The 27295-nt window shown below is 43.0% G+C and overlaps 1 protein-coding gene and 1 long non-coding RNA gene across 4 annotated transcripts; one reads left to right on the forward strand and one right to left on the reverse strand.

Annotated features, from left to right (window-relative positions):
- The first annotated feature begins 3261 nt into the window (after positions 1–3261).
- On the forward strand, positions 3262–20282 carry LOC101084405 (V-set and transmembrane domain-containing protein 1). 3 transcript variants are annotated; one of them, XM_006940893.5, is made up of 9 exons: positions 3262–3455; positions 8768–8803; positions 8930–9214; positions 12401–12439; positions 17045–17137; positions 17268–17295; positions 17494–17543; positions 17637–17668; positions 20039–20282. In XM_006940893.5, the coding sequence occupies exons 1-7, from the start codon at positions 3422–3424 to the stop codon at positions 17537–17539; spliced, it is 561 nt and encodes a 186-aa protein (XP_006940955.1). In that variant the 5' UTR covers positions 3262–3421; the 3' UTR covers positions 17540–17543; positions 17637–17668; positions 20039–20282. The 3 variants fall into 3 exon arrangements, with proteins under 3 accessions (XP_006940955.1, XP_019674725.1, XP_019674726.1); XM_019819166.3 differs by having other exon boundaries at positions 8768–9214; XM_019819167.3 differs by lacking the exon at positions 17637–17668 and having other exon boundaries at positions 8768–9214; positions 17494–17531.
- On the reverse strand, positions 12006–18551 carry LOC109494720. The gene is made up of 3 exons (XR_002149740.3): positions 18491–18551; positions 17853–17977; positions 12006–17167 (listed from the first exon to the last, which is right to left on the reverse strand). It is a non-coding gene; the product is annotated as an uncharacterized LOC109494720 (long non-coding RNA).
- Positions 20283–27295: the final 7013 nt, after the last annotated feature.

The following is a 27295-nucleotide window of genomic DNA, read 5'->3' on the forward strand; positions in this document are numbered from 1 at the left end:
AAGGCCTTTAGGAAGACTAAGGTGATATCAAGTACATTGTCTAGTTGGACAGAAGATTTCTTGGAGAAAGCTTAACAAAGTGTACCCGCAGGATCCTGGTTTGCCCAAAACACTATCGTTAAATGTACAGAGAGAATTATGTCTCAAAAAGAATGGTGGCTGTATGTTCTACCATATGGGATGGGTTGGTGTCAGATGGATAGAAAGCCAAAACATTTTTGAGAGCTACGCTGGCAAAATTGCTCCCAGCACTACTTAAAGAAATTACACAAAGGGGCGCCTGGGTAGCTCAGTCGGTTAAGCGTCCAACTTTGGCTAAGGTCAGGATCTCACGGTTTGTGAGTTTGATCCCTATGTTGGGCTCTAGCTCAGAGCCTAGAGCCTGCTTCAGATTCTGTGTCTCCCTCTCTCTCTGGCCCTTCCTTGCTTGCACTCTCTCTCTCTCTCTTTCAAAAGTAAATAAACATTAAAAAGAAAAAGAAAAAGGAAATTACACAAAGACTTGAAGGCTCAATTTTCTTTGGGCAGAAAGTGAGCTGAGAAATCGTACCATCCATCAAGAGGGTCATATTCTCCAGGGTCCTCTTCAGAAGTGGACAGGAGGGTTGATAAAATAAAGATAACTCAGAGGGAGGAAACAAGAGCTGTGAAGAACAGTGGGCTGAGAAGCCCTTCTCAGAGAATAGAACTGAAACTTTATGAAGGAACATTTCCATCCCCAGAATTGTGGCATCTTGCAGCGTTTGCCCAGAGTGATTTTGCAATTGCTATGAACCAGTGACTGCTGATGTTTCCCACAGGGAAGAAGCCTTTTCACGTGGGAGTGCTGTGGTTATCCCACTTCTGTTTTGCTATTATATGGAAGATGTATGGGACAGCTAATTTGTCTTTTTAGTGCATGTATCCTGGATCAAAAGGAGCCACATATAGACTTGATAATGATCAGTAGATCCTAAATTTGAAGACTAATGCCATTATTGGATGAAGATTTAGGGGAGCAGGTCCTGGGATGGAGATGAGCATATTTTGTACATGGGATGGATATGAATAACTGTGGCCAAGAAGTCATAATGCAATAGATTTCATTAAAGCCCTTTGACTATGGGTTCACCATGTTATTTGCTTTGGTCAAGAGGATAAAGTGCAAGTGGCAATATTTTAGCTCCAGCCCAGGTCCTCAGGGGCATGGCATATTTTGATTCGGCCCCTAGTACATCTTCCATTTCCACCAGAAGAATGTGTGAGGGCTAGCACATTGTTCTCAGCAGGAAGATGAAAGAGCCAAGTCACCCCATCTGAATGCAGAAAGGGCTGGACAGAAATAAGTAGATCTGGGAAATATGGAGAGCATGTGTGCACATGTGCATTCACACACACATTCTTATTACTAGTTAGGGTTGAACCTGGGTGATTTCAAATCTTAATGAAAATCAGAACTCACTTTCCACTGGTGTTTTGTTGGAAACTTAACCTCTGAAAAATTGTACTTAAAAAATAGTTGCAGGACAAGGCTGAGGTTGAATCAGAGGGCATATAAGTATCAAACAAGCTGTTTTTAGTAGACATGGAGTGGTCCAGGGTTGGGGCTTTTCTCCATTTCCGAAGTCTTCCCTTCCAATCTTAATTCCTCCAATACTTTCAATCCAAGTGGGATTTGTGGGATTGAGCTCCATGTTGGGCTCTGTGCTGACAGCTCAGAGCCTGGAGACTGCTTCAGATTCTGTGTCTCCCTATCTCTCTACTCCTCCCCTGCTCTCTCTCTCTCTCAAAAATAAATAAATATTAGAAATTTTAAAAAAATGAAGTGCTGGCATCTGCTTTGAGGTGTAGTGTATGATTTTTCAACCCTTGTGTATCTGCAAACAACCATGTTTCCTCCCAACTCTCCTTACCTCCAGGCAAGGGACCTAATAATTCTAGAAAGCTAATGTATAGCTGTTATAACATTATGGCACCTGCACACAATTTCAGCAATCTCATGGTTAAATATTCATGGTTAAGGGAGAGAAGAATCATAGATTAGTTCTGGGAAGGAGGCAAAATCTTGCATGGGCACAGCCTTACATGGGCAGACGAAGGCACATAGTGGACAGTATTGACTTTTTACATGTCTAACTACTCATATCCTGTATATCCTGCCTGGTAAGACTATCTTGACTGGGACATTGGCCAACTATCACTTACTCTCTGTGGTTAAATGACATTGATCCAACTTTCTAGCTGCAGGTGTGCTCATTGCCCCAGAAAGGCCAATCAGCATAATCTATCACACTGGCTACCTTGATCAATTTAGGAACAGACATGTAAACCAAGATCAAGCAATGTTGAGTCTGCCTTATGAGTTTTGTTGCAAGTGTTAGCGCAAGCATACTATTTTTTTTCAAGTACATTATTTCTGCCTGGATATGCTGGTGGGTATCTTCCCAGAACATAATGAGAAACAACCTGAGAGTGAAGTCTACACAGTGGGAAGTGGTGCCCAGACATGGAGAAAGACAGAGTTCTATTATTTGAGCATTTGGATCTACCCATGCTTGAACCCATTACAACCCTAGTGTTTTCAGTTATGTGAGGCAATCATTAATTAACAAGAGTCTTAACTAACTTGGGAAGCAATGGGTAGCTGGGAAAGAAAGATGTGTGTTGTACTTCTAGAGAGGAATTTTCTCCTTAATTCATCAATATTTCCTCCTTTGTTCCTGGAAAATGGAATTACACTCTCCCCGTGAGGGGAAAAAAATTGAATGGAAGCTTTCCAATTTCCCTTGATTACTTTCTCTTCTGTAAAAGAAAGCACACTAAAAATCCAATGTGTGACCCATTTGTCAAGGTTTACTAAGAGACAAGTTTACTCAGCTTCAAAGGCAGACATCCATTTCTGCTTTCTTGTTGACCAACCTGCTCTCATGGGCAGCGGGTGCCCAGATTTTACCAGAGACTCCTGCATTTTAGACATTACCATGTGCTTGCCCAGCCACTGTATTGTGCTGATGCTAAATTTCTGGTTTTGATAATGTACTGTACTTCTATTACCATTAGGGAAAGCTGGTTGATGGGCACATGGGAACCCTGTATTTTTTTTTTTTTTTGCAACTCTAAAACGTTTTCCAAGACAATTATTATTTTTTTTTAAAGAAAATATCTTGGTCAGGACTTTAGATAAGACAGATCTCGGGGTGGGTGGAGCTGGAGCCACACACACCGGATTTATGAAGGAGATGTTGTCATTGATCATTTCCTGGCTTGGTTGTGAGAAGGAAACTCTACACCAGGTGGTGGAGAACCAAAGTGTCAGGGTGAAACCTCTACCCACACAGCCTGGGCACAAAGTGGCAGAAGGGAGCCATGATGGCCCAGTCCCCCTTCTTCCTTTGAACTATAAAACTGAAGACAGGATCTCGGTCTGGGTGGAAGGGACACTATGATCACAGAATTCCTGTCCTTGCTTTGCCTCGGTGAGTCTCCAGGACTGGGATGGATGGGTTTGGGTGGGTGAGAAAATTTACCATGAAGTGGAGGTTGCTGTGAATTGATGGCTTCTGTGTCTTAGACACATGCCACCTGTCAGACTTTGGTGGGCTGTGGTACAACATGCCTCTGTACTGGTGCTTGCACATAAGGAATGAGGAACCAAGGTTCAGAGATGTGTAGTGACACCCTGGTTTACTCAGCTGTGAAATGCAGAGCTCCCATGGGGTCCCCAAACCTGTTTTGTCTAAATACCAGTCTTGCCATGAATGCTTGTAGGCATATAGGAGGGTGGGGTATGTACAGTGTGGAGTGGTGAGTTTGGGTACAAATCAGGAATTCCGTGAAGAGTTATGCTGCAGACAATGGATGACATGAACATTTTCTGGCCAGCCCTATCCTCAGCCTGATTTTAACTGTCCTCAACTTGAACGTGATGTAATCAGATGGATCTGAGCCTGTAGAAAGGAACGCCTCAATTATAACTGTGGCTTGGTCACACAGGAGCTCTAGACTTTGAACCAGCAGCTCCACTGACCAAGCCCCCACTTCCTCCCTCTTTCGTGAGTAGGAGGTGAAGGGTGTGTGTGGAGAACAGCAGGACTTCTCATCTGCCCCAGTTCCTTCCTCCTTCTTCTGAGGTATAGACCTTCCCTTTGGGGTATTGTTCCTCACACACACACATTTGAGCTTCTGGGGTGGCTGTCAGTCACTGTACCCCAAACCTCCCGCTGTAGGGCAGAATAATCTGGGAAGTCAAGAGACTGACCTTTTCCTGCCCATATTCATTTCCTGGGGCTGCTGTCACAAAGTGCCACAAGCCAAGTGGCTTAAAACCATAAAAATGTATTCTCTCACAGTTCTGGAGGCCAGAAGTCCAAGATCAAGGTGCAGAGCTGGTTCCTTGTGAGGGCTCTGAGGCTCGAAGGGAGAATCTGTTCCCAGCTCTCCTCGCTTCTGGGGATGGCAGGCAGTCCTTGGGCGCCTTGTCTGTAGATACTTTGCTGGGATCTCTCGTGTCTTCAAATGGCCGTCTTCCCTCTGTGTCTGTCTCCATGTCTCTCCACCTCTTCTTATGCAGACACCAGTCATACTGGATTAGGGGGCCATCCTACTCCCCAATAACACTATTTCCAAATAACATATTAGGACTTGAACATATCTTTTGAGGGGGACACAAATCAACCCATAAGACTGTCCTTCTCTTTAACCATAATCATTATTCCAGGGATGATGCAAAGCAAGCCAGTCCAGTTCTGTCGGGAAGTTTCTCAAACTGGCATCAGGACACAGATAAATTTTGGTCCTCTATGAAGTGACCTTCCAAAGATGCCAGACTGTAGTTGCCCTCAGCCCTGCTCCCAGGCTCTTGGTCCTATCCTGACCGTATTCAGAGGGAGTGATGCATGCCAGTGAAGAGAAAAGGCCCTAACAGCACTGAAACCCTGGATCAGATGGCTCTAGAGGCCAGCCAGATCCACCATTGCACTTGACGGAGGTTGCTTGTGCTACAACTTGGCATTTCCACTTAATCTTATTTCAGGTGGACTTTTGATACCTGAATCTTTGTGCATCTTTAGGGCAAAAGTACCCAACTTACATAAAAATGTTTCAATGTATTGAGGTACAGTTCATATAAGAGTAACCATTTTAGAGTATTCAATTTAGTGGCATGGTAGAGATTCACAATGTTATGTAACCACCACAAAATGACTTCATCACCCTTAAAGGAAATACTATACCCACAAGGCAGTCACTCATCATCCTAACCCTAACACTAACCCTAACCCTTCCCCCAGACCCTGGCAGTCACCAATCTCTCTGTCTCTCTAGATTTAGCTATTCTGGACGTATCATGTAAATGGAATCATATGACAAGTGACCTTTCATGTCTGGCTTCTTTTTCTTGGTATATTTGTAAGGTCCATCCATGATGCAGCATGTATCGCTGTGACATTTCTTTCTATAATGGAATAAGATAATATTTTATATAATATACTATAATCTGAATAATCTTTTACATAAAAATTTTCAAGCTTTCCAGATGATGAGTTCAAAGGATCTGTTAAGTTGTAATTTAACGATAACTGGGAGACCCAAGTTTGGCACCCAGTGCTAATGGGTGAGGGTGGGACCCTGACACCACCAAGCAAGTCTTGAACACCAGTTGGGTATACTATAATTTCACTCAATTGTGATACTATCTAGCTGGAGGTAGCATCAGATCCTATAGGTAAGGTGTCAGTTCTACAAGAACGTCCCCTCTCCATTTCAGATGCCAGTCACCAGTTCAGGTGGTCACCTGGGCTTCTGATCAAATGTCTATATATCAGGAGTTCCCATGACCCCCTCTTTTGGTCCAGTTAGTTTGCTAGAGAAGCTCATAGAATTCACAGAAATGTTTTACTTACTATATTAGTAGAATATTACAGGGGCGCCTGGGTGGCTCAGTCGGTTAAGCGGCCGACTTCAGCTCAGGTCACGATCTCGCGGTCCGTGAGTTCGAGCCCCGCGTCAGGCTCTGGGCTGATGGCTCAGAGCCTGGAGCCTGCTTCCAATTCTGTGTCTCCCTCTCTCTCTGCCCCTCCCCCGTTCATGCTGTGTCTCTCTCTGTCTCAAAAATAAATAAACGTTAAAACAAAAATTTAAAAAAAAAGAATATTATAAATATAAAAATATAAATATATATGGCTCTGGAACAGCCAGATGGAAGAGGTGTGGAGGGCCAGGTATGGGGAAAGAGCACAGAGTTTCCATGTCTTCTCCAGGTGCACCATTCTCCCCTTCACCTCCATATGTTCATCAACCTGGAAGCTCTCTGAACTCGTCCTTTAGAGCTTTTATAGAGGTTTCATTTCATAGGCATGGTTGATGAAATCATTGGCCATTGGTGATTGATTCCATCTCCAGCCCCTCTCCCCTCCCCAGAGGTCAGTGAGGTGGGACTGAAAGTTCCAGCCTTGTCCTCCAACAAGGGTTGATTCCCTTGGCAACCAGTCCCCATCCTTAGGTGTGGTCCAAAAGTCCCTTCATTTACACAATGAAAGAATGCTTATCACTTTCAACACTTAGAAAATTCCAAGGGTTTCAGGACCTCTGTGCCAGGAACCAGGACAGAAACCAAATGTATGTTTCTTACCATAAATCACAGTATCACATTAGTTTTTAGGGAACTGTGGTTTCTAGGGCCCCCACTCCTTCCTATCTCAGTAAAGCTAATAGCCCCTAACTAGGCTGGACATTGTACAGCTCTCCATTTGATGTATGTAAAGGCCATTCTAAATGTTAGATGTAGGATATATGGTAGAGGTGGGCAAATATGGTAGCTGTATGGCAAGTGACAGTCATCTGCAAAGGACCTGCTAAGTCATACAAGTATGTAAATGGTCAGTGTCTGTAAAGCGTCAGCCAAATGACAGATACTTGATCATTGGTAGTTTCTCTATTTTATTGTGGGAAATGTGCTTTTTCAGGTTATCTTGAACGCCACTGGGTTTCTTCCCCTTAATGACAGCTTTCTCCATTTCAGTCTTCCTTGTCTAAGTCAGCTGTTGTCCCTTGTTAGGAGAGATGGACAAGTTCTGAGGAATCCAATGCGCAGTATGGGGACTTGAGTTAACGATTCTGTATTCTCACCACACACACACACACACACACGCACACTCACAAAGGGTAACTATATGAGGTGATGGAGGTGTTAACTAGCTTGAAAGTGGTAATCATTGATTGATAGATAGATGATAGATAGATATAAAATCATCATATTGTAGAACTTAAATATACACAATTTTATTTGACAAAGAAAGAGGACCCCTCCCTCACTTTCTATTCTCTGGTAGGGTTTCACAATGTAAAATGAACTAAAGGCAACTGTATGTTTGTGTGTGTGTGTGTGTGTGTGTGTGTGTGTGTGTGTTTAAGGGAATCACTATTTGAGCAGAATATTGGCTGATATCAGAGCTGAGATAACATGAGTCTGAAAGCAGGATTGGTGGGGGCGGGGCACTAAAAAGCGACCATGAGACCTAGGACTCCCTGATCACCCAGAGGATGATTTCGTACCTACTAATCCCAGACATTGTCACTGCAAGTGCCCTCTCAGCACACTGTCTAGACTCCACCTCCTTCCTTCTAGGAGAAGCTTGGGGGTCCCTGTTGTGAGTTGACCTCTGAGTTTAAACAAAGGCCAGATGTCTTGAGATACTCTTGCATTGAGAAATTCTAGCTTCAACTCTTGGCAGACCCCAAGACTGGTTTCCCATATTTTCATCCATAGGATGATGTTCCTGTCCCAGAATGAAATAAATAGAACAGAACACAGGAGAGGGAGGGGCTGATGTTTGTCAAGATCAAAGCCAAGAGTGAAGAAAGCATTTAGGACCACGAATGTCTTGAATTCTTTGTGAAAAGAAGAACTTTGTTAGAGAGAGCAACTTCTCTCCATTTGAATCAGAGAGGAAACCCTCCACTCATACTCCACAATAAAATAACCATTGCATCATTTAAGTGGTAAGGGTGAAAACTGCCGTCATACAAGACAGGAGAGGAAAATATAGGTAAGTGTGCAATGATTTCTAGATGGTGAAAGAAAAGACTAATTGGGAAAGCAACACAATAAATCAGGAAAGGTTACTGGAATTTTGTACATAAACATAACTCCTGAATGAGAAACAATGGGACATAAGCAAAAGGTAAAAAGTAAACCCAAGGAGGGGCACCTGGGTGGCTCAGTTGGTTAAGCGTCTGACTTTGTCTCGGGTCATGATCTTGCAGTCTGTGAGTTTGAGCCCCGCATTGGGCTCTGTGCTGACAGCTCAGAGCCTGGAGCCTGCTTCAGATTCTGTGTCTCCCTCTCTCTCTCTAAACCTCTCCCCTGCTCGTGTTCTGTCACTATCTCTCTCTCAAAGATAAATAAACATTAAAAAAATTTTTTTTATTAAAAATTTTTTTTCAACGTTTATTTATTTTTTGGGGACAGAGAGAGACAGAGCATGAATGGGGGAGGGGCAGAGAGAGAGGGAGACACAGAATCGGAAACAGGCTCCAGGCTCTGAGCCATCAGCACAGAGCCCGACGCGGGGCTCGAACTCCTGGACCGCGAGATCGTGACCTGGCTGAAGTTGGACGCTTAACCGACTGCGCCACCCAGGCGCCCCTAAAAAATTTTTTTTAAATCAACCCAAGGAAGTACCTTCAAGAAATGGGATGGATCTTTAACAAATTAGTTACTCATCATCTGCCTGATTTGTACTCCAAGATGAGTATATAAACTCACGTCTAATGAGGTTTTCTCTTCCAGGGCTTTCCCTGGGCTTTGAAGATGAGAAAAAGAATGGTGAGTTTTCTTGCATACACTTGATCTGTTCCTGCATCCCAAGTTTTCTGTCTGATCCTCTGAATTCTGGGAGGGCATTGGCAGTCATCACTTGGAAGATTCAGACTAACTCTGAATTCTTTCCAGAGACACTTACCAAACCCTACCTCAGTGCCTTGCCCAGCCCAGTGGTTGAACAGGGACATAACGTGACCTTGAGGTGCCTGGGTCACCGCCACAATGTGACATTCATGCTGGGGAAGCTGCAGGACTCTGGGTACAGACAGGAGCAGAGATCTGCAGGATATGAGGCTGAATTCCTCCTCACTCACCTGGAGCCAAAGGATGCTGGGACGTACTTTTGTGCCTACAAGACAATGGACTCCCAGGAGTGGTCAGAGGAGAGTGAACACCTGCAGCTGGAGGTCACAGGTGAGAAAGGCAGCTTCAGGTTTGCCCTTGAGGCACATATTCCTTTTCCTGTGATGGAACATGGCTGGGGAGAGAAGAGTCCAGGAAACAAAAAGACAGCTGTGACCGCTTGAGTGTAGAGAATTGGGGGAAGGCGGGAATGGGAACTGAATTTGGTGACCAGTTCTCATCAGAGATTCCGAATGGGTATCAATGAGGTGGGTGTGGAGGGTGTTTTAGAATATAGGTATTAACAGAAAATTTGAAGTATGACCAAAGATGGAGATGTGATTGTCACTGGGGGAAAAAAAAAAAGTGTTTGTTAGAGTTTCCAAGAGGGGGATGCCATGCAGGACCACACAGAGAAGCACCAGGGCTAGTCAGGAAGCAGAGGGAGGGAGAAGATGGGGCAGAAACCTTTACTGTGGTTTCTGGGGGAAGGAACAGGCTTAGGATTGGCTCTGGGGTATAGAGGCTGTCCCTGAGTGTCTCGTATCTGACCCTGGAGTCATTGGGGCAGGGGAATAGTGGTCCAGAGTGTGGGAGCCATAGAGGAGGTGGTCGAGAGTGTGAGTTCTGGATTGCTTGGGTTGCATTTGAGAGGTGTGCTTGAGGGGGAGCTGTCTCCTATCTCTAGGAAGTAGATACCCTGGGAGGAGAATATCTCCAGGGTCAGCAAGGTCCCAAAATGTCAAAGAATCAAATACAGAAAATAAAAAACATGGTTAATACAGAGATGGGTAAGAATGTCCCCAGGGAAACCCAGGTCCTCCCCTTTGAGGACCCGTTGCTTTGTACTCTTCAGGATCAATCCTAAAACCTTCCCTCTTACTCAGCATAGATCCTGAGACAATTCCAGGTCACAGTGTGAGACTCTGATTCCATACAGCAGAACCAAATGTATGGATATTGTTCTGCTGAAAACTGTGATGGCAGAGCCACTACAAGTTGAGAAAATAAGAAAATCCAAACTGAACATCGTGGCAGCATAAGACATCCCTCATTTTTGTACCAATCTTCCACGTCAACAACAGAAATGTGGCATCCATGGACAAACAAAAGTGCTTTTGTGGGAGTTGTGGGATTCGGCACTATACACCAAGGGACCCAAGAGGAGTCTCACCCACCTGTGAGTTGAGTAGTAGGCAGACAGACCTCAGTACCAGCTGTGGAACCTGCAGGAGACTGTAAATTATTTCCAGGTCCTATTGGCCATGGTCTGGAAGCACCTGGAGATGTGATCAATAACTTATGGACAAGGGAACCTGTGTGGACATCTACAAACCAAGACTGAATCATGAAGAAATGGAACATCTGAACAGATCAATAACAGAGAAGGAGAGTGCCTCAAAAATCAAAAACCTCCCAATGAAGAAGAGCCCAGGACCAACCAGAAGGTTTCGCTTATGAATTCCACCAGACATTTAAAGAAAAAATAATGCAAATCCTTCTCAGAGTCTTCCCAAAAATGGAAGAGGAGGGAACACTCCTACTTTCATTTCACGAGGCCGGCATCACCAATACCAAAGCCAGACAGCAACACTAAAAGAAAACTACAGAGCAATATAATATCCCTGATGAACATAGATGCAGACATTCCCAACAAAACATTAGCAACCAAGTTCAACAGCACATTAAGGTTACACGTCATGGTTAAGTGGGATTTGTCCCTGTGGCATAAGGATGGTTCAACATATACAATCAATAAATGCGATAGACCACATTAGTGAATGAAGAACAGAAGTCATACGATCATCTCAGTAGATGCAGAAAAGGTATTTGACAAAATACAACATACTTTCAAAATTAAAAACTCTCCACAAATGGGGTATAGAAGGAATACATCTCAACATAACAAAGGACATACGCAAGTCCACAGTTGGCATCATACTCGAAGGGGAAAGGTCGAAAGCTTTTCCTCTAACATCAGAAACAAGACAAGGATGTCCGCTCTCACCACTTCCATTCAACGTAGTAATAGAGCAAACAAGACAAAGAAGTAAGAGGCATCCAAACTGGAAAGGAAGAAGTAGAACTGTCTTTATTTGCAGATGATGTAATCTTACATATGGAAAATCCTAGAGACTCAACCAAAAAAATGCTGGATCCTGAATGGTCAAAGCAATACTGAGAAAGAACAAAGTTGGGGGTATCACACATCCTAATTTCAAACTATACTAGAAACCTATAGTAATCCAAATGGTATGGTACTGGCATAAAAATAGACACACATAGACCAGCAAAACAAAACCAAGAGCCCAGAATTCAAGCCTCACGTATACAATCAACTAACATTTGGTAGGGGAGCCAAAAATACTCAGTGGGGTGAGGGTAGTCTCTTCAATAAATGGTGTTGGGAGAACTGGATACCCATATGCAGAAGAATGAAATTGGACCCCTATCTTACACCACTCACAAAAATCAATTCAAAACGTAGTAGAGACTTAAACATAAGATCCCACACCATAAAATTCCTCGAAGAAAACAGGGGAAAACTCCTTTGCTTAATCTTGGCAATGAGGTTTTCAGATATGACACAAAAAGCATTAAAAAGGCAAAAATAGGGGCGCCTGGGTGGCTCAGTCGGTTAAGCGTCCGACTTCAGCTCAGGTCACGATCTCACGGTCCATGAGTTCGAGCCCCGCGTCGGGGTCTGGGCTGATGATGGCCCAGAGCCTGGAGCCTGCTTCCGATTCTGTGTCTCCCTCTCTCTCTGACCCTCCCCCATTCATGCTCTGCCTCTCTCTGTCTCAAAAATAAATAAATGTTAAAAAAAATTAAAAAAAAAAGGCAAAAATAAACAAGTGGGAAGGCATCAAGCTAAAAAGCTTCTGCGTGGCTGAAGAAACAGTCAACAAGATGAGAAGACAACTTAACCAAATGGGAGAGAATATTTGCAAAATGGCCGTGCTCTTGCCTGAGATAGGGAAGACTGGCAAGGAATAGGATTGGAAGGGGAGGGGGGAATTAGTGGGGTCATATAAATATTTTTGTTATTAGAAATAATATCAAAATTCCAAGAATATTAGAAAGAGCAATCTCATATTCTGACCCTGGTTTGCGAACCCAGTGAGCATCCCAAGAGTGGGGAAGACATTCTCTGCTTCCCAAAGAAGGCATAGAGTCCGTAAGTGGGACATGAGGACATAGGACCCCAAGATTCCCACACAATCATTGTGATTTTTTTTCTTACCTCCTGTTTTCTAGATGACCGCAATAAACACAGAGCCCCTCCAGGGGGAAAAGGTAAGATAAATTGAAGAATGCTTTTCCAAATTATACCCACCTCATGAGACAGGGGATCCTTTTTGATTAAAAGGCACAAGAAGCATCTCGATGCATGATTTCTCAATGCGATTGGGAGGATGATTGCCTCTCTTGGGCAATGACTCCTGAGCTCCTCCTGGGTTCATAAAAATCTGACGAGTAAGACAGCACGAGGTGCATCGTTTGTCATTTTACATAATGAAAACACTATGGTGAAGTTTTGGGAAGAATGGGATGAGCTTGTGTGTCTGGTTTGGGCAGCACGATCCCTATGCTGTGGAGTCCACGTGCTTTGGGAATATGTATGACCAAAGGACTTGCTAAAACTTCTAAATTCTCAAACACAGCTGAACATTCAGTTACTTTTCCCTGATGCTGCTTTGCCATGAAGAATTGGCTAAGATTCTATCCTCAGAGATGCCTGTAAAAGTTAGAGCTTTTGACATCTTTGGATGAAAACAGGAGCTCATCCAGATTTTAATGGCCAAATATATAATGTAAATTGGCAACTAGGTGCTTACTCATCTTTAATTTCTGCAACTTGTAACCTCCCTATAAGCTACTCCAAAGAGCCAAAATTGTTCAGGGCTGTCATTAGAGTTGACATTGACATAACCAGCTTTTTTTTTTTTTTTTTAAAGGTATCTCCCAAAATGTCCTTGCAAAATAAGTAATAGTCTTTGAAAATGTGTTTATTCAGGATTAGCAGACTTGGGAAATGATTTCTACTCCAGCTTTAGGACCATAATGCATGCCAGGAATGTTTTCTTGGAGAGATCTGAAATCTGATAGCATCCAGGAGCAAGAAAGGGTCAGAAATAGAGCAGGAAGTGTCAGAGGGGAAAGAGGAAGAGAAACGGTTATTTCGGCTCTTGCGTTTTCTTTCTTTTTGGTTGATACATAACTACACTCCCTAAATTCACCCTTTTGAAGTATATGACTCAGTGGCATTTTAGTATGTTTGCAAGGCTGTGCAGCCACAGCCACTATACAATTCCAGAACATTCTCATCACCCCCAAATGAAATCGCCAGCCTGTTAAGCGGTCTCTCCCCATCCCCATGGTGGACATTTGGGTTGTTCATACCTTTTTGGTATTGCAATAATTCTACCCTGAGCATTGGTGTGCACGTACCTGTTTGAGTCCCCGCTCCCAATTTTTCTTCGGTATCTACCCATGGGTAGAATTGGAAGGGCATATGTTAACTCTACATTTAACTTTTTGAGAAACGGCCAAGTTATTTCCCAACGTGGCCGCCCCATTTTACATTCCCACCAGTAATGCATGTGGGTTCCAATATCTCCATATCCTTGCCAACCCTTATTTTCCTTTTATTATAGACACCCTAGTGGGTGTCTTCTTAAGATGTGCTTTCTGAGTTCAAATTTATACCGCCGCGATTCTAAACAGAATAAAGCCTTTAAGCTCAGACAGGATGTCCCCAGCCCGCATACGAGGCCAGCCTTCTCTTCTGTGTCTGTGACTTTATTTACGCCCCATGTCAAGCTGTATCCCTTTGCTCGTCTGATTCCTTCACACCAACATCAGAGACTCTTTGTAGTTTATTCTGGCAACTTGTAAACAGGGATGTGAAATTTGGCCAGGATATGTGGACATCTCAGGGTGAGCTCAGATCGATGGGTGTGGGGCCATAGGAAGAGGGAAGTCTTGTAATAGTTTACTTCTCATTTCTAGTGAGCTGCTGTGAGAGCGAAATCTAGGCTAGATGAATGTCGAAGCTTCTCTGCGTCCATTCAGGGCCTTGCTAGTCCGGGAAGAGCTGCTCCTGCCCTGTGTCTCACGTCCCTGGTGATGCGCTGATAGATTGCTGTGTTTGAGGGTGTGTTGGATTCAGGGCTGCTAGAAGCAGACTCTCACATAAGTACGAGCGTGGAAACGATATTGCAGAGGGCACGGGGGAAGAAGGCATGAGAAGAAAAGGACAGAACACGAGTGAGTGTCTTTTGCTCAATGCCACGGGAAAGTGCAGGAGATGGAGAAGGTGGCACACACGGGCAGCCAGGGCTTAAGGCAGGAAACCACGATCCAGAGTGCATAAAAACAGCAAAGGGATCTGGGGGAGCAGGGAAGGAGGAGCATCGGCATCATCTGCTACAGAGGGAGACAGGTGTGGGCGGGATATCGGGGGAGAAAATAATCATTATCACTGCGATCTCATTATCCTACACGGTGAGTCAGATTCTAGACTGAGCGTTGTAAAGCCAGTACTCGCACCTTCAATATCCAGCTCTGTGAGTCAGGTATTCTCACCCCACCCCTCTCCTTCCGGCCCCATCTTTATGGAGCTGTAATCGGGAAAGAAAATAAGGTATTTAAAGTGTGCCCCGTGATGGTTGGGAGTACAAGCACGCCGTGAAAGGAATCCCCCCATCAAATGAATGAATGCACCTGCCCCTCACGTACTCACTTTTTTTTTTTTTAGTAAGAATGCTTAAGATCTCTTTAAGCAAATTTCATTTATACAATAGAGTATCAACTACTTTCACCATACGATACATTACATGTGCAGAATTTATTCACCTTTTAAAAAACATTTAATATTTATTTATTTTTGTGAGAGCAAGAGACAGAGTGTGAGACAGGGAGGGGCAGAGAGAGAGGGAGACACAGAATCCGAAGCAGGCTCCAGGCTCTGAGCGGTCAGCACAGAGCCCGATGTGGGGCTCGAACTCACGGATTGTGAGATCATGACCTGAGCCGAAGGCAGACGCCCAACCAACTGCGCCACCCAGGCACCCCATGTTGTCTTTTATAAGTACTTTTTATTCGCTTCTTTTGAGTGCAAACAGAGTCGATGTGTTCAAATTCTGTCCGAATTTAAAAGACTGAAAAAAAGTACTATCAAACAAAAAAATTCAGTTCTTATGGTCTTCTGTATAGTAGGCATTTTGGAAGAAAAATTCCACACGAAAGATGATTCTAGTAAGCCTCAGTCAGCAAGAGAACCCTCCTGTGAAAATACTAACTGGTGTGGTTCAGTTTAGAAATAAGACATATCTAGATAATTCAAAAATAATGTTCCTGGTAGCCAGGAAACGTTCATTGTAAATTCAAGATCTCACGCAAAGGGAAAACTTCATGTGATTGGCAATAAAATTGCTTATTATGTGCCATTTTAACTTAAAACGCGTATATGTTAGATATTAGATTTAAACAGTTACGAATTTGCATTAACATATTTCTCCTCATTGGCATTCCCGTTGCCCCAAAAAGTGAATACCAAGGAAAGTAATGTATTTTATGAACTTGAATAATCACTATACACATCCTGGATCACCTCTGGATTTCTCTCAAAACCTGTTATACTCTTACTCCTTTTTTTTTAAAGTTTTTTTTAAGTTTATTCATTTTTGAGAAAGAGAGAGAGAGAGAGAGACAGAGCATGAGCGGGGGAGGGGCAGAGAGACAGGGAAACACAGAATCCGCAGCGGGTTCCAGGCTCTGAGCTGTCAGCAGAGAGCCCGACGCGGGGCTCGAACTCATGACCTAAGCTGAAGTCAGACGCTTAACCGACTGAGCCACCCAGGAATCCTTATTCATCTTTTAACTGGAAGCTTCTCCCCACTTACCCCGCCCTCAGCCCCTGGCAACCATCTACTCTCTGCTTCTATGAGTTCAATTAAAAAAAAAAAATTTTTTTAATTTTTTAGATTCCAAGTGTAAGAGGAATCCAATCATGTAGTGTTTGCCTTTGGTTCATGTCCCTTAGCATAATGCCCTCCAGGTTTCATAGGCTTTGTTGCAGATGGTAGGATTTTCTGAATAATATCCCAGGGGTGTATACCATTTAAACAACCCTTGAACTGGGAGAGAGTTGGGACTTCCATTCATGTCTGATGGGACTTGCCTCTGCCAGCATTGCCGTTATGTGGGGAAACGCGTATCTGCCCAGACTGTGAGCTCACTTCTCTGGGGTTTCCACACCCAGTGGCCAGCACAGAGCTGCCCGGACCCGGGGCCACCTGGCCTGAAGGGTTAGACATCCCAGGACTTGAAGCCCATCCCGGCTGTGTGACTTTTTTTTTTTTTTAATTTTTTTAAACATGTATTTATTTTTGAGAGAAAGAGACAGAGCACGAGCAGAGGAGGGGCAGAGAGAGGGGGAGACAGAATCTGAAGCAGGCTCCAGGCTCTGAGCTGTCAGCACAGAGCCCGACGCGGGGCTTGAACCCACGAACTGTGAGATCATGGCCTGCGCCGAAGTCGGATGCTCAACCAATGGAGCCAGCCGGGCGCCCCATAAATCTTCATTACTATTGATATGGCTGACACACTGATTGGGAATTTCCCTTGGGCGAGGCCCTCTCTGGGAGTGCCCACCTGGTTACCCCCCCAGCCCCCCACCATGCAGTGCAGTCAGTAGCTACTATTCCCATCCTCGCTTTGAATGGGGAAAGGGAAAGTCAGATTCACTCCCCTAAGACATCGGAAGGTCCAGCTCGGAAGCAGCAGCTGGAGGCTTTAGAAGCTGGATTGTCTAGCTGCTGACGACTGTCCTGCCGCATGCAGATCAGGGTGTCTGGGCAGCCAAACTGATTGTGTGACCTGCTCCTCTCCCACCAGTCACCAGATCCATTATTGCTGCCACCTGCAGCTGTCTCTCCATTTTGCTCCTCTTCCTCTCCGTCTTCCTCATCAACAGATGCACCCAGCATGGTGAGTTCAGGGATGCACCGATTGAAAACACTGGGGAAGGGGAGTGAAGTGAAGGATTTTCTCATCAGCTAAATTCCTCCCTGTATTATTATTATTATTATTATTATTATTATTATGTGTTTTTTTGTAGATTTGTCACATGAAGAATCCACCAAGAGGTAGATAAACTCGACGTATCTAGTGCCCCCTCCCATCTTTCACAGCTAGTGCCCCCTCCCATCTTTCACAGACCCTGTTTGCGTGTCTGTGATTCCCACTCCTGTCCAACCCGTGCTGTGACTCTCTTCTTCTCTCCAAAACCCTATCCTCTCCCCCAGTCTTCAGATCCCACGCTTTAATGTGTTTCTGTCTCTCAGAACCAGCCATTCCAAACTGCCCCAGCAGGAGGCTATGGGTGAGTGATAAGGTAAGAAACCACATGGGCATGGTGGGATAGGAAGGGTAAGTCTGACTCCTGCAATCTGAGAACTGATTTCTTTTCCCTTTCTCTCACATGCAGATTCATCCGACCTGGAAAGGACATCTGTCTCCGTGAGTTCTCCCCAAGAGCTCACTTATCTCCATAGGCCAACCCTGTTCACCCCCTGGTTTAACCCACACTCTGGTTATATGACTGCCCCCAGCTCACACAATTGACCAGAGGCCAATGAACATTGTGTTTAAAAACATATGCTTCGGCCAAACTCATATAAACTGAGGGCAGAATGGTGCTTACCAGGAGGTGAGAAAGTTGGTAGATAAGTAAGTTCTGGAGATGAAATGCACAGCATTGTGATCACGGTCCGTAAGGATGTATTCGAACTTCAGAGTTGCTAAGAGATTACATCTTAATTGTTCTCACTGCTTGGAAAAGACACGATAATTATGTGATGGGATTCATGTGTTAGCTAGCAGTATGGTGGTAATCGTGTTGCAATATATAAATGTATCAAATAAACACTTGATACATTTATATATTGCAACACGATTACCACCATAGTGGTAAAACCTATACAATGTTATATGTCAGTTACATCTCAATCAACAAAGATACATGGGCTTTTTGTTCCCGAGTAGCTAGACTCCAATTGCCCATGGCTACTATTTATTACCAATATGGTCTGAGACAAATCATGAAACCCTTGTGATCTGGACCCTTCATTGCCTCCCATATCGAGTGGGAATCAAAATCCCCCATGAGAAGGCCTGTGTGAATCCACTGATGTGCTAATCATAAAGGGTTTGCTGGAGTTTCCAGCAAATTTTAAACGTCAGATGGCATAAAAGCATCAATTAACAAATGTTAACCAATGTACATCATTTTTTTCTATTTAAAATACTGTTTACTTGTGATTCAACATTAATTAGCATTACCTTGGGGTGCCTGGATGGCTCAGTTCGTTGTCTGACTTCAGCTCAGGTCATGATCTCGTGGTCTGTGAGTTCAAGCCCCGCGTCCGGCTCTGTGCTGACAGCTCGGAGTCTGGAGCCAGCTTCGGATTCTGTGTCTCCCTCTCTCTCTGCCCCTCCCCCACTCACATTCTGTCTGTGTCAGAAATGAATAAACATTAAAAAAATTTTTTTTAATTAGCATTACCTCTAAGAGCAATAACAGATAACTTTTATACATTTTTTCCATAGGACACAGAGGTCCATTGGTTTATTCTTTATGTCAAAGCAAGTAAAAAGAGGCATTAGCAAAAAGTACAAATGGTTCAATGTTGTGTTTAAAAAATATTTATGCACATGGCATTCACTTAGATATTCATATAATTTTTTAAGGTATGGAAAAACATAGTTCACAGATTCACAAATGAAGCCTCAATGAACAAATCTGGCCTATTTTAAGCGTTGGATTAATGACATTGATTAGCAAATTGTTGATCATAATATTAAAATAATATAATATTACGATGTGCTACCTCCATACAGTGAAATTCTACTCAGCAATAAAAAAAGGAAGAAACTAGTGATAGGTACCTTTGGTGCAAGGATGTATTGCAAAAACCATTTTGCTAAGTGAAAAAAAGCCAGATACAGAAGACTGTCCATGGTGGTGTTCCATTGTGTAAAATCTCCAGAAAAAGCAGATCAGTGGTGGCCTACGGCTGGGGTGGGGAGAGCAGGTGTAACTGCGCATAGGCACGAGGGAACTTTTTTGGGTGACGAATGTTCTAAAACTTATTGTGGCGATGGCCAGCCACATCATTCTACCGATTCACTAAATGTCATCAAATTGCACACATGGTACATAAATTATATCTTAATAACACTGTTTTATTTTTTTTTAACTTTTTTAACGTTTATTTATTTTTGAGACAGAGAGAGACAAAGCATGAACGGGGGAGGGGCAGAGAGAGAGGGAGACACAGAACCGGAAGCAGGCTCCAGGCTCTGAGCTGTCAGCACAGAGCCCGACGCGGGGCTCGAACTCACGGACCGTGAGATCATGACCTGAGCCGAAGTCGGACACTTAACCGACTGAGCCACCCAGGCGCCCCAATAACACTGTTTTAAAAAGTGTAATATTACATAACCAGTAGGAATTCTTGAAGGATAGTAGTTCTTATTCTCAAAACCATACATTTGCAATGACTGTTATTAGTCCCAGTTATACTCATTAGCATCGTTTCATTAAAACCAGAGTCAAAACCCTCATCGTCCGTGAAACATGGCCATTCCTAGAATGGCTCTGTCCAGTAGGACTTCCTGCCATGATGGAAGTGTCCCAAAGCTGTGCTCATACAAACAGCCACTGGCTGCATGTGGCTTGTGCACATTTGAGACGCATCTGGTGTGACTGAGGACCTGAGTTTTGAGTTCGATTTAACTTTAATTCACTTAAATGTAAATAGCCATATGTGGCTTGTAGGTACCATACGAGACAGCTAAGCTCTAAATGCCCATCTCTTTTCCCCAAAGGCTGAAAGACCCCCAGGGAGTGAGCTATGCTGATCGAAACCCCAAGACACCACCTGCGGCGGCTTCTGTCCCCCGCCGAGGAGCCCCCAGGATCCTGTGAACGGACAGTGCTGTAGGATCCCTGGAAGGAGGAGAACGTGACTTAAGGTGGTGGAGGTGACCGAACACAGGGAAGCCAGGTCACTGTGTGTCCTTGGCTCATAATCCATAGTAATAAAATGAAGTTTCTGCTTTTTTGCTTCCACACCTCTCAAGAATTACTGGCTGGATTTCCCCAAAATTTGGAGTGTGACTTTAGTACGGCTTGGCTTAAAACATGGGCTAAGAACACATACCATGTGTATGGGCTGGTAGTACCAGGATACCCACTTAGGGAATTCTAGATGGCACCCCATACATAGAAAACTGTTCCCCCAGAAAACTCCATTGATTGCTGTTGGGGGAGGCATCCCATAGACCAAGGGATTTTGAAAGCATAGAAAACTGTTCCCCCAGAAAACTCCATTGATTGCTGTTGGGTGAGGCATCCCATACACCAAGGGATTTTGAAAAGGAGCACAAGATACAAGCCACAAATGTAGACACCCAACTGCGACCTATCAAACACAACCCTAAGTCGCATGCACTGGGGTAAGTCACTAAACGTATTTGGTTCATGATCCTTCCAAGCCGTGCTGGGCAGAGCCATCCAGTCTTAAAGTTAAGACCAGTTTCCTTTCTGATGCGAATGGGAGAGTTTTCTCAGCGCCATCGTGTTTCTATCTACATTATTTCTTTGAAGTCGAAGGATACGACGAAGCTAGACTTGCCAAGTATATGTTGGTGTTGTTATTTGGCTCCCATCACTTCATTAATTTACGTACTATGTCATTGTAAGGATTTTTTCTGAGGGTGGGCTCTTTTGTGTGACAATGACACCGAATGGCCAGTTAGGTATCAACACAAATACACGAGCTCTGATTCCAAAGTTATGTCAGCCAATCAGGTTTGGAAGTCACTGTTTAATATGTGAATGAACCAAAGTGTAAGCATTCAGGATGCACATGTAAATATTCTTAGCTCACAAGCATATACAGGGTAACTCTTCTCTTTCTAGGTTAGGTTTTTAATTATGAAGTGATTCAGCCATAATGGAAAACACCAAATAGTATAAATGGAAACAGGCACACTGACCTTACTTTCTAGACATTAACATTTTGCTGTGTTTCACCACTACCACATCCAATCTCTTGTCCTTCCTCTCTCCCCAGAGGTGAACATTATCCAAGCTGCTATATGTTATTTTTTTTTTAATTTTTTTTCTTTAACGTTTATTTATTTTTGAGACAGAGAGAGACAGAGCATGAATGGGCGAGGGGCAGAGAGAGAGGAAAACACAGAATCTGAAATGGGCTCCAGGCTCTGAGCTGTCAGCACAGAGTCCGACGCGGGGCTCGAACTCACAGACTGCGAGATCATGACCTGAGCCGAAGTCGGACACTTAACCGACTGAGTCACCCAGGCGCCCCTGTTATTATTTTTTTTAATTAAAAAATCTTTTTTTAACCTTTATTCCTTTTTTGAGGGACAGAGAGAGACAGAGCATTAGTGGGGGAGGGGCAAAGAGGGAGACACAGAGTCGGAAGCAGGCTCCAGGCTCTGAGCTGTCAGCACAGAGCCTGATGTGGGGCTTGAACCCACGAACCATGAGATCATGACCTGAGCTTAAGTCAGACGCTTGACCGACTGAGCCACCCAGATGCCCCTGCTGTATGTTATTCTTATGCATTTTTTCACTTTCACTACACAGACATCTACTAATATTCAATATAGGGCAAGATTCTCTGTGTTATTAGTATATATACAAATATACGGAATCATGTTGTATATTATAATTCTGTGACTTAATTGTCCTCAATATTATGCTTTTGGAAATCGCCTCGGGGGAATTTTGTGGGTCTGGCTCATTATCCACTGCATAGAATTTAGCTGTTAACCATACCAGGGAATATTGTTCAGCCACAAAAAAGAATAACATGCCACTACACAAATGAACCTTAAAAACATTGTGCTCAGAGGGGCACCTGGGTGGCTCAAGTGTCTGACTTCGGCTCAGGTCATGAGCTCACAGCTCATGAGTTCAAGCCCCATGTCGGGCTCTGTGCTGACAGCTCGGAGCCTGGAGCCTGCTTCGGATTCTGTGACTCCCTCTCTCTCTGTCCCTAACCCACTTGCATTTTGTCTCTGTCTCTCTCAAAAATAAATAAACATTATAAAATAATGAATGCAAATGGAATTATTACAACCAATCCGTCAGAGATACAAGCAATTATCAGGGAATACTATGCAAAATTATATGCCAACAAACTGGACAACCTGGAAGAAATGGACAAATTCCTAAACACCCACACGCTTCCAAAACTCAATCAGGAGGAAATAAAAAGCTTGAACAGACCCATAACCAGCGAAGAAACTGAATCAGTCATCAAAAATCTCCCAACAAATAAGAGTCCAGGACCAGATGGCTTCCCAGGGGAGTTCTACCAGACGTTTAAAGCAGAGATAATACCTATCCTTCTCAAGCTATTCCAAAAAATAGAAAGGGAAGGAAAACTTCCAGACTCATTCAATGAAGCCAGTATTACATTGATTCCTAAACCAGAGACCCAGTAAAAAAAGAGAACTACAGGCCAATATCCCTGATGAATATGGATGCAAAAATTCTCAATAAGATACTAGCAAATCGAATTCAACAGCATATAAAAAGAATTATTCACCATGATCAAGTGGGATTCATTCCTGGGATGCAGGGCTGGTTCAACATTCACAAATCAATCAATGTGATACATCACATTAATAAAAGAAAAGATAAGAACAATATGATCCTGTCAATTGATATAGAAAAGGCCTTTGACAAAATTCAGCACCCTTTCTTAATAAAAACCCTTGAGAAAGTCGGGATAGAAGGAACATACTTACAGATCATAAAAGCCATTTATGAAAAGCCCACAGCTAACATCATCCTCAATGGGGAAAAACTGAGAGCTTTCTCCCTGAGATCAGGAACACGACAGGGATGTCCACTCTCACCACTGTTGTTTAACATAGTGTTGGAAGTTCTAGCATCAGCAATCAGACAACAAAAGGAAATCAAAGGCATCAAAATTGGCAAAGATGAAGTTAAGCTTTCACTTTTTGCAGATGACATGATATTATACATGGAAAGTCCGATAGACTCCACCAGAAGTCTGCTAGAACTGATACATGAATTTAACAAAGTTGCAGGATACAAAATCAATGTACAGAAATCAGTTGCATTCTTATACACTAACAATGAAGCAACAGAAAGACAAATAAAGAAACTGATCCCATTCATAATTGCACCAAGAAGCATAAAATACCTAGGAATAAATCTAACCAAAGATGTAAAAGATCTGTATGCTGAAAACTATAGAAAGCTTATGAAGGAAATTGAAGATATAAAGAAATGGAAAAACATTCTGTGCTCATGGATTGGAAGAATAAATATTGTCAAAATGTCAATACTACCCAAAGCTATCTACACATTCAATGCAATCCCAATCAAAATTGCACCAGCATTCTTCTTGAAACTAGAACAAGCAATCCTAAAATTCATATGGAGCCACAAAAGACCCCGAATAGCCAAAGTAATTTTGAAGAAGAAGACCAAAGCAGGAGGCATCACAATCCCAGACTTTAGCCTCCACTACAAAGCTGTCATCATCAAGAAAGCATGGTATTGGCACAAAAACACATAAACCAATGGAATAGAATAGAAACCCCAGAACTAGACCCACAAACGTATGGCCAACTCATCTTTGACAAAGCAGGAAAGAACATCCAATGGAAAAAAGACAGTCTCTTTAACAAATGGTGCTGGGAGAACTGGACAGCAACATGCAGAAGGTTGAAACTAGACCACTTTCTCACACCATTCACAAAAATAAACTCAAAATGGATAAAGGACCCGAATGTGAGACAGGAAACCATCAAAACCCTAGAGGAGAAAGCAGGAAAAGACCTCTCTGACCTCAGCCGTAGCAATCTCTTACTCGACACATCCCCAAAGGCAAGAGAATTAAAAGCAAAAATGAATTACTGGGACCTTATGAAGATAAAAAGCTTCTGCACAGCAAAGGAAACAACCAACAAAACTAAAAGGCAACCAACAGAATGGGAAAAGATATTTGCAAATGACATATAGGACAAAGGACTAGCATCCAAAATCTATAAAGAGCTCACCAAACTCCACACCCGAAAAACAACCCAGTGAAGAAATGGGCAGAAAACATGAATAGACACTTCTCTAAAGAAGACATCCGGATGGCCAACAGGCACATGAAAAGATGCTCAACGTCACTCCTCATCAGGGAAATACAAATCAAAACCACACTCAGGTATCACCTCACGCCAGTCAGAGTGGCCAAAATGAACAAATCAGGAGACTATAGATGCTGGAGAGGATGTGGAGAAACGGGAACCCTCTTGCACTGTTGGTGGGAATGCAAATTGGTGCAGCCGCTCTGGAAAGCAGTGTGGAGGTTCCTCAGAAAATTAAAAATAGACCTACCCTATGACCCAGCAATAGCACTGCTAGGAATTTACCCAAGGGATACAGGAGTACTGATGCATAGGGGCACTTGTACCCCAATGTTTATAGCAGCACTTTCAACAATAGCCAAATTATGGAAAGAGCCTAAATGTCCATCAACTGATGAATGGATAAAGAAATTGTGGTTTATATACACAATGGAGTATTACGTGGCAATGAGAAAGAATGAAATATGGCCCTTTGTAGCAACGTGGATGGAACTGGAGAGTGTGATGTTAAATGAAATAAGCCATACAGAGAAAGACAGATATCATATGGTTTCACTCTTATGTGGATCCTGAGAAACTTAACAGAAACCCATGGGGAAGGGAAGGAAAAAAAAAAAGAGGTTAGAGTGGGAGAGAGCCAAAGCATAAGAGACTCTTAAAAACTGAGAACAAAGTGAGGGTTGATGGGGGGTGGGAGGGAGGAGAGGGTGGGTGATGGGTATTGAGGAGGGCACCTTTTGGGATGAGCACTGGGTGTTGTATGGAAACCAATTTGACAATAAACTTCATATATTGAAAATAAATAAATAAATAAATAAATAAATAAATAAATAAACATTAAAACAATTTTAAAATAACATTATGCCCAGTAAAAGAAGCTGGTCACAAAAACCTGCATACTATAGGATTCCATTTATATTAAATAGCCAAACTAGGCAAACCCTTAGACACAGAGAGCAGATTCATGCATGCCAAGGGGCTGAAGGAAGACAGAATAGGCATGGGGTTCCTTTATGGGGGTGATGGAAATATTGTGGAATTAGAAACTGGTGATGGTTGCACAACCTTGTGAATATATTTTTAAAAACCCACTGAATTATACACTTTAGAAACAGATTATGGGGCACCTGGCTGGTTCAGTCAGTGAAGCGTGCAACTCTTGATTTCGGGGTTGTAAGTTCAAGCCCCACACTGGGTGTAGAGATTACTTAAATGTCTTAAAAAAAAAAAAAGAAGCATAGATTTTTTTGATGTGTGAATTAGATTTCAATAAAACAAATTTTTGAAAATAACTTGGTTAAATTGCACAAACCATGGTTTCTCTTTGTTCTTTCCTTGACTGCTAGATGTTTGGGTTGTTTTTAGAGCTGTGCTATCAGAAAAATCCTGCAAAAGACATCCTCGTACCTACCCTCTTGTTCACAAATGTGATCTTTCCATGGCATACATTTAGAGGTAAAATCTGTCTTGTCTGATGTGCACACCTTTAATCCCACGAGGAGAGGCAAACTGAAAAAAAACTAAGGTACTTTTCCCAATTTATACTTTCACCAGGGATGTATAAGTTCCCAATTCCCCCATGTTCTTGCCACTTCAGAAATATATTAAACTTGATAATTTTTTTTGCTGATTAAAATAGATGAACTCATAACCCAATTTAAGCCTCCTATATAAAGATATCTCATTGTTGTTTTAATTTGCATTTTCCTGACCATTTGGGGTTTCTTTTCTGTAAATTGATGGTTTCTATCCATTGTTCATATTTCTGCTGAGCTATCGGTCTTTTCTTTCTGATTTTTATAATTTTTTTAATGTTTATTTTTAAGAGAGAGAGAGAGACAGAGCATGAGTGGAGGAGGGGCAGAGAGAGAAAGAGACATAGAATCCAAAGCAGGCTCCAGGCTCTGAGCTGTCAGCACACAGCCCAACCCAGGGCTTGAACCCACCAACTCTGAGATTATGACTTGAGCCAAAGTCAGATGCTTAACCAACTGAGCTACCCAGGCGCCCCTGTTTCTGATTTTTATACAGCAGGCACACCTTTCCTTTGTAAGCCGTGTGCTGCAAACATCTCCTGGAAGTCTGTGACATATTTTCATTCCTTTTGTATCTTTTAAATGTTAGCTACTCAAAGTAACTCATCTTTTCATTTATATGTTGAGAGACTTCTCTGTGTCCTGACTAGCCTTACATGACAAATATTCTCTTCTATATGTTCTAAATTTAAAACATTTTCAATTTTGGGGCGCCTGGGTGGCTCGGTCAGTTAAGCGTCCGACTCTTGACATCAGCTCAGGTCACGACCTCACGGTTTGTGAGATCGAGCCCCACATTGGGGCTGCTTGGAGCCTGCTTGGGATTCTTCTTTTTTATATTTCATACATCTGATACTAATTTTTGTCTGAGGCATGAGGTAAGGATCTAATTTTTCTGCTTGCAAAACCAATTGCCCCAGTGCCCTTTGTTATTGAAAGACCCGTTTTTTTTCCTTCAAATTGTGTCTTCATAGTGCCTGAGTGGCTCAGTCAGTTAAGCGTCCAACTCTTGGTTTCAACTGAGGTCTTGACCTCATGGTTTGTGCGTTTGAGCCCTGTGTCTGGCTCTGTGCTGACAGTGCAGAGCTTGCTTGAGATTCTCTCTCTCTCCCTCTCTCTCTGCCTCTTCCCTGCTTGCTCTCTCTTTTGAAATAAATGAATAAACTTAAAAAAAATTGTGTCTTCAATCTGATGAAATATGCTCACTTCTTTTTACTTTTTACTTTATTTTTAAAAATGTTTAATGTTTATTTATTTTCGGGAGAGAGAGGGACAGAGTGAGTGGAGGAAGGGAGAGAGAGAGGGAGACACAGAATCCAAAGGGGGCTCCAGGCTCTGAGCTGTCAGCACAGAACTTGACGTGGGGCTCGAACCCACAAACCATGAGATCATGACCTGAGCA

This window comes from Felis catus, chromosome E2, assembly GCF_018350175.1.
Source record: "Felis catus isolate Fca126 chromosome E2, F.catus_Fca126_mat1.0, whole genome shotgun sequence".
In the NCBI taxonomy this organism is placed as follows: Eukaryota; Metazoa; Chordata; class Mammalia; order Carnivora; family Felidae; genus Felis; species Felis catus.

Bases quoted from the DNA above. Each gene is read 5' to 3' on its own strand.
- LOC101084405 (XM_019819166.3), top strand. From the start codon at position 3,422: ATGATCACAGAATTCCTGTCCTTGCTTTGCCTCG. The intron at 3,456-8,767 runs GTGAGTCTCCAG...TTTCTCTTCCAG, and splicing joins CCTGTCCTTGCTTTGCCTCG to GGCTTTCCCTGGGCTTTGAA. The intron at 9,215-12,400 runs GTGAGAAAGGCA...CCTGTTTTCTAG, and splicing joins CCTGCAGCTGGAGGTCACAG to ATGACCGCAATAAACACAGA.